Source organism: Juglans microcarpa x Juglans regia, chromosome 2D (assembly GCF_004785595.1).
Source record: "Juglans microcarpa x Juglans regia isolate MS1-56 chromosome 2D, Jm3101_v1.0, whole genome shotgun sequence".
NCBI classification, from domain to species: domain Eukaryota; kingdom Viridiplantae; phylum Streptophyta; class Magnoliopsida; order Fagales; family Juglandaceae; genus Juglans; species Juglans microcarpa x Juglans regia.
Genome location: NC_054596.1, coordinates 17,707,233 through 17,715,387, shown reverse-complemented (window position 1 = coordinate 17,715,387; position 8,155 = coordinate 17,707,233). Strand labels below are relative to the sequence as shown.

The 8,155-nt window shown below is 35.4% G+C and overlaps 1 protein-coding gene across 1 annotated transcript; it reads right to left on the bottom strand.

Annotated features, from left to right (window-relative positions):
- Positions 1 to 447: 447 nt before the first annotated feature.
- Positions 448 to 5,793, bottom strand: LOC121250153 (glutamate receptor 3.7-like). Its single transcript, XM_041149119.1, has 6 exons — positions 5,150 to 5,793; positions 3,084 to 4,429; positions 2,408 to 2,685; positions 2,177 to 2,208; positions 1,275 to 1,681; positions 448 to 1,017 (listed from the first exon to the last, which is right to left on the bottom strand). Exons 1-6 carry the CDS (start codon positions 5,403 to 5,405, stop codon positions 610 to 612), a joined length of 2,727 nt encoding a protein of 908 aa, XP_041005053.1. The 5' UTR covers positions 5,406 to 5,793; the 3' UTR covers positions 448 to 609.
- Positions 5,794 to 8,155: the final 2,362 nt, after the last annotated feature.

Below are 8,155 nucleotides of genomic sequence, written 5' to 3'. Positions count from 1 at the left end.
AGTCAATGGTCAGGCATTTGGGACTGTGCAGTGTGCACAGTAGGGCGGGAAGGAGTGAGAAGCTTACATTATGGAAGAACTACTGAGGTCACCAAACATCAAAAGTTTGGTAGAATGTTTTCAATTACAATGTTAATGTAATGATCACTTGTAAGAGAGCATCAAATCAATCATCTATCTGGCTGTTATTGTTAAATCTTTGAGCTTTTTTAGACCCAAAGAATCCTGAACAACATGTGCCACAGTTTCGGTGCGCTTTTAAACCTTTGTGCTCTGGGCTAGACATTTTTCAGAAATTGAACTCGTGTATTTAGCAGAACAAGAAGAAGAAGAAGATGCAACCAACAAATAGCAAAATCAAGAGCCCAGCTTTCTCAGCAATATGTCACAACAAAAGAACCAATTAAGCAAGATTTATATATATATATATATATATATATATATATATGAAAAAGGGAAAAGCGATATGTACATCGCTATGAAGTGTTGCTATACCGTGGCAACTTAATTCGCTACAAAAACTACGTCTTGTTCAACATGTTCTGAAAAAAAAAGAGGGTATAGCCCTTGAAGTAGTCCTCCCATGGTATATATTTACATATCAATTCGCTAAATCTGACCTTGAGAATTGACAGGCTGCGTAGACATTTTCTTTATAGCTTCTTTCTTCTGATCAAAGAAGCACAAAAAGCTGTAAATGACCTGAGAACAGTGAGCCTTTGGTGGAATTGAGGATGAAGGAGAAGACTCCTGCAGTTTTTTGTAACGCATGAATTCGCAAACCGTGAGGAGCAGAAACACTACAAAGGCACCAAGAGTGAAGATACCACATAACAAATATAGACCCCAAAAGCTGATCAAGTGGAGTTGGTTAGGCTGAGCATTCCTTTTCCTCTCTCCTGGACAACCCATCTTACAGAACCACTTCTCACGGAGTTTCTGAAGCTCTCCATTCTCAGAAAGTTTCAAGATTGCAGTAGACATGTCCACAGCAAGTGGGGAATCTCTCCTGAAAGCCTAGTTTATGGCAGTGAACAAAGTAAATGAGACAACCCAGGTAAAGATCATCATAACATTGGGATGTTAAAGCTTGCACATCCATGATGGAAAGAAAGAAAGAAAACATGTTGACAAGATAATGTAGTATGCGTCATTACAACGAATAAAAGGGCAAAAATAAAAACATGTAAAATCAAGAATATGCCATGCACAGATGTGTATGCAACTGTGTGCGGGTGTGTGCGTGCATTAGATTGCAGGTAAACTCTACTCACAAATCCCCATCCACTCCTGGTAAAAGGTTGCCCAATAATCCCAAATTCAGTTTGCTTTGACAGAAATAACTCCACATATGTAAGCTCATCTATAATAGCTGCTACCCCTCCATCAGTTGGCCCAAGTCGTAGAGCTCTCTCATACGCTTCTGGGGAGCCCAGAGAAATGAGTCTTGACCTAGGTATGTAAAGACTGTCTGTCAGATAGCTATAAGCAAAGGAACCTTCTTGATACCCGATAGGCCAGTTACTCGAAACCAGGCTATCAATTCCTGTGATGGGTGATGAAAGCTGCTCAACCGTGAGAATTGAAGTTAAGCTTGCTGTATAACTTGCTGTGACCACCATTAATAGGAATAGCCAAACCACCATCACCATCCGTCCAAGTGGGCTAACTGTAGCTTCCTCTGTTTTTAATACATAGTAAAAGCTTATCACATACAAATATAATGCCATGTCTAAAAAAATTTCCAAATTTTAGAACCATAATCGAAGTGACAATAGAATAACATATAAGAGCTTTTTATCAGATGGAAGGTTTTACTGTGTTATTCGAGAGTATGCAACATTAAAATAGCACCATTAATAAGTTTAGATCTTTGCTAAGAATATCACAGATTTCTTTCATACGAAACTGCACAAGTTGATATGATTCACTCTTTAGTAAGTAATCTTTTTTTGATCGGTACTCTTTAGTAAGTAATCTATATTGTATAATTCACAATAAAACCAGATTGTTAATTCCAACAATTGGGTATGCATTCCAACTATAGGCTTTAACAAGATGTGCCAAGCACAAAGGTGCCATTAAGCCACCACCATTCTTAATGATAGATATATGGCTTTAGAAAAGAATAAAAGTATATAAACTAATAGGTTGAAGACTCCAACAGCTTCCTTACGATTTGTCTTAAACAATGTCGAGAAGCTGAACCTGAAACATGAAACAATTGAATGAGGTTAGACACTACTAATTAGGTATTAAAGCGCATATTGGCTTAATGTAATGCAATATCACATTGTCAACTAAAACCAAGAATAACAATAACAATGTTATGCTAGTACCACACATCCAAAATATAATATGTATAATAAGTTGTAATGTAATTCATCTCAATCTTAAAAAGGCTTACAGAAACATTGTAACAAGCTGCCTCTTAGGAGGACCCCGGAAATCATTGTTGACTCGATGCTCAAGAATCCAAATAACTACTGCAATCATTACAAAAGAAGCTGCGGTAACACACCACATCTCCACTGTAAACGGTTTAAGAAACACCCAAGCACTTGATTTTGAATTGCGGACTGGAGCCACTATGACAAGACCGGTAGTAGCATATGGCTGCGAAAAATCCACAATCTTTGTCCTGTTTGTCACAATTGCAATGTCCCCGACAGCAGCATCAAACACCTGACACCAAAGGTTCAGTAACAAACAAGGCATGCCTAACAAATTTCAATCTGCTAATAGATGTAACCCAGATAAAACTCAAGTTTAGAGTGAGATCCACTTACTTGTGTATCTCACCCACAACACAGCTAACAGAAAATGATTACCGTAAGCATGTAACCATGCATACTTGCCTCCTCTCTTTTGCAAGGTATAAAAGACATGTTTAATGTCATCAATTTGTATTCGTTACATACACGTAGCAATTGCCAATTAAGATCTTCTAGGCAAGCCTGTGCAAGGCAACTCATGCATGAGCATGGTTACATTGTATTTGTAGGTCATCTTTACCCAACAAAACATGGTTAGATTTATATCTATTTTCTTCTTAATGCTTTAGAACTATATGTTTTACTCACCTCATCTGCAACCATCTTTACAAGATCGTTGTAATTGGGATTGGAGTGACCATCCCCAAAAGGCTCAAATCTGTAAGGAATGTCGTATGGGACTAATTTCTGTGCTTCAATGAACAAATCAATGCAGTATCCTTGCATGTTTTGGTTGTTGTGCAGTTTAGTAGCAAATTCAACAAAACTTGCTCTGTTTGGCACTCCGATCCTCAACGGTCTCTCATTATCTGCAATTTCCCAACCTCGTGGCCTTTCCTTACTTCCACCAGGCCAAGTAACCATGTTAAGCTTCTGATGCAAGTGGGAATAACTGTTTTCTTCACTTTTAATATTTTCTGGGGGTAAAACTGAAAAACCTGAGGAATTAGACCAATAACCGACCACATGAACTGCCATCTGGTCAATATTAATGACATCATAACCACCACTTACAATGTTCTGATCTTGGTTAAATTGTACTTGACCACTTAAACCAGTGAAGCTTGTCTCCAATAATTTCTCCAGCAGAATAGATCCACCATCAAAGACTTTGAGCTTGTTCAGCTGAATTTTACTCGGGTTCATTTTGAGTAACTTATCGTTAAAAGAGAATGTGATATTTCTGTGTTCTTTTACAAAATTATCGATTGAATGTGCAACTGCCCATACTGTGTCATAAGCATTGAGTCCATACGTATTTAGCTCAGAACTTGCTAAACCCTCATCTAGCATTTTTCCCCATCGAGACACAAAAGCCCTCTTTCGGATGGACTCTGGAGTATGTTGACGAAGCCCAACTACCCCTTGGAGTATATGGAGTGAAGATTCAGTCATTGGAGAGAATGAATCTAAGGTAGCAGAAAGCCAATCTGTCGCAAGCCATACGTAGTTGCTGGTCATCATTTGGAGTTTTTGAGCTATGGTGAATAATCTCATTTTGGGGTCAGGACCAACATGAACAACATAAACACGAGGACCGAGCAATCTAGATTTATTAAGCATATCAGTGATGTTGTTTAGATCAAACTGAATAGTCAAAGGCAACTTCTGAGCAATCTTCAATGCCCTCTTGTGAAGTTCGTCATCTAAAGCAGATATCCCATTTCTCCCATAGTCATCATCCACATATATGGCAATGACCTCTTTCCATCCATAAAAGTCAATTAAGTCAGCCATAGCGGCCATTTGGAAGGCATCGCTTTGTGTAGTTCGAAGGAAGAATGGGAATTGGAGGGCAGAGAGTGTTGGATCAGTGGCAGCATATGAAACAAGAGGCACTTGGAGACCATTAGCAATCTCAGAAATCATATGAGCTATAGCAGAGGACTGTGGACCAATTATCGCCACTACCCCTTTCTCAAGTAACCGAAAAGCTGCCAAAGAAAAGGGTGCAATCAAGATGATTTAGGTGGCAGGATGTCCATTTTTGAGTTTAGAACTTGAAATATCATCTTTCAACAGAATACAGAGAAACGCTGGATATTACCATGTAACAAACAAAGTTGATCCTGATAGACTGATCAATGCAGTGAGGAAGAATGCAAGAACAACAAGAATACTACTGAGAGTAGGAGATGGGTTGTTTTCAGAGTAAACAGGTACACGACAGACAGTAAATAGCTCGTGAAGGTCTTCTATTAGTGAGTATCCCATTTCAGATAGGAAAATGTCATACAATGCACTCTCATCCCACTCCTATCCGACTGTGGGAGTAAACAAAGAAGATTTATAATGAGATAATATTGAGTTTCAAATATTAGTAGACTAAGAAAACCAGTACGTTAATCTTGGCGAAAACTCAATATACAACTCCAAATTTACAGTGTTATTAAAACAGAAAAGTTTGCTTTGCACGCTTCAGGTAATGGAGCAAAAGAAATCATCCAAAAGGAATTCTAAACGTATAGTTGATAACCTTTGCATCATCCTGATACTTAATAGAATCCCTATTACTCATAAAAATAAACTTACTAGAATTTTTATGAACCATAAAGAGACAGTGTTATTCATGTCAAGAGCTCTACATTACTTATATCACACAGCCAACTCAATTATATTTCAAATTAATTATAAAACTTACAATTCAATCCTACCTCCAACGGACCCCAAGAAGACACTACAATTTGCATCATCCATGATAAACCTTAGCTTTGTCCCTTTGAGAATTGTTGGGTCTGCATTGACATCAGAGACAGCTGCTTCCATCGCCACCTTGGCTGCTCTACCAATAACCGAATTTTGAGTAAAAATTGCACCAACGTTCACAACAGCAGGACTTTGGGAGTACACAGAACCGGTAAGGAATACCCCTACCAAAACTATCACTGGCATAAACCCCAAGTGTTCCATTTCTTCAAAAAAATAATAATAATTCACCACACCAGAGCTTCACAACAACAACAAAAGCTCAAGACTTTTACCAAACTAAGGCTGCACAGGCTTCAAAACCTGGATAAATAGGGGTTAAAAGCACAATTGGATAAATGCTCAGACGAATTTCATGGATAATTGATTAGTCGGAGTATCCCACCCACAGACTAAAGATCACGGGATAAATACTTCGTGACCAGTTAGCGACCCAGTTCTTGGTCTGGTAAAATCATCACGTGCAAAAACCAAAATAAAAAACAAGAAGTGGAAGAGTGGAAGGCTTACAACCGAGGAACTTCATCCCACTACATTTGCAAAGCACTAGGAAATGAGCCACCACAACAGAACACAAAAGACCAAACATGTGAATAATATGGGTGGGAGGGGGGCCGGCCTGGTTCGGGGGAATAAAGGACACAATAGAACACAAGACAAAACCACTCTTCACAAACTTCTTTCTGAAGCTGGCAGCTTCGGATAACAACGCCACACGTTTTATATATTTTAAATTTTTACTTTATTTTATTTTTATAAAACTAATTAAATTATTCTATCTATTATTCATATATTAACTACTTATTAAAAATAAAAAATAAAAAAAACAATACGTGATGTATAGGAATTTTAAATAAAATTATTCTTATTAGGCTCGTTTAGATATAAGAACTGTTTCATCTCATTTCATATCATCATTATAATTTTTTTAAATTTTTATATAATATATAATAAATAATTCAACTTTTTTAAATTTAAAAATAAAAATAATATTTTAATAATATTATATTCAATTCATCTCAATTCATTTTAATCAACTATCTAAATCGCAACTAAAACTCTATTTGCGATCGTTTATCAGTGGCACAAAGCAAGATTCAAAGATACACTATACACGCCCGGCAATTTGCAGCGTTTCTAAAGTTTTTAAAGATTAGCTACAGATTACGTGATTAAGGCCTAAGACAGTGATTAAGGCCTAAAAAGCAAAAAGTTTATAAGAAATGAAAAAATAAAGAGAATCAAAGAAATAAATGAAAATGGTTCGAGGCAAGGACCAAATAAATTGGATAATGCTTGAACCGTTCGGGGGTGAGAGAGACAAAATGACTAGAGAGTTGTGCTAATTTTTTTTTTTTTTTTTAATCATTTCTTATATATATATATATATATACACACACTAAGAAACGGCTCCAAATACATTAGTCCTGAAGTGTATTTAACATAATGATTTAAATAAAAAAAATGAAAAATCAATATCTTATTTGTCTAGAAATAGAAAATATAAGGTTAAAGAAAAATAAAAAAATCAAGATTAAAAAAAATCTAAATTTCACCAAAATAATAAACAAATCAAATATTGTACATACTACATATAAATATTGACAATATATACATGATATATAGTTCTTTTATTATTATTTTTTTGCTTCATAATTCGAGCATTATTAATTAAGTATATAATATATATACATATATAAGATCATCAGTCATAAACAAATCAAATAATGTATGTACAACATATAAATATTGACAATATATACATGATATATAGTTCTTTTATTATTTTTTTTCTTCATAACTCAAGCATTATTAATTAAGTATATAATATATATACATATATAAGATCATCAGTCATAAACAAATCAAATAATGTACGTACAACATATAAATATTGACAATATATGCATGATATATAGTTCTTTTATTATTTTTTTTCTTCATAACTCAAGCATTATTAATTAAGTATATAATATATATACATATATAAGATCATCAGTCATAAACAAATCAAATAATGTACGTACAACGTATAAATATTGACAATATATACATGATATATAGTTCTTTTATTATTTTTTTTCTTCATAACTCAAGCATTATTAATTAAGTATATAATATATATACATATATAAGATCATCAGTCATAAACAAATCAAATAATGTACGTACAACGTATAAATATTGACAATATATACATGATATATAGTTCTTTTATTATTATTTTTTCTTCATAATTTGATCATTATTAATTAAGTATATAGAACTATTAATGTTTATGCGGATCAGTATTAAAAATTGAACTTAAGGGCTTGTTGGGCATATAATAATAATAATAATAGATTGGGAATAATATTTACATGACTACGTACTGATCCCTAAAACCTCAATTAATGCATGGGGCCGGGTATCAAAACAAAATGAGCTTGTAGGGGTGAAAACCGACGTCGTCGCGCGATTTTTGGGTAAAACCAACGTCGACCAACGACTGAAAAACTGGGGGAGCAACCGACTGTAACCGGTCGATGGGGAGGAGGAAACCGATAGAGGCGGTTCTCGGTCGGCGTCGGTTCCACTAGCGGCGTGATTCTACTGAGAGAGAGAGAAAGATGCAGATGAGATCGAGAAATGGAAGAAGGTTGGAGAAGAAGAAGACCCCATACCGAAATGACGCCGTTCCACATAAGTTTAAGTGGAATGGCGTCGTTTCAGACATAATTTTTTTTTCTTACGTCTTTAATAAAACGACGTTGTTTGCTTTAATACCAAACGATGTCGTTTCTATCATCTATTGTATACTTATAGATATAGAACGACGCCGCTCCATTTAAACTTAAGTGGAACGGCGTCGTTTTGATTAGTATATATTAAAAAAATTAGGTTTTATTATATCGGTCGGTTCAATGGTCCGGCCCAGCCTCAAACCGGGACCGAATCGCTGAACGTCGGTTCCT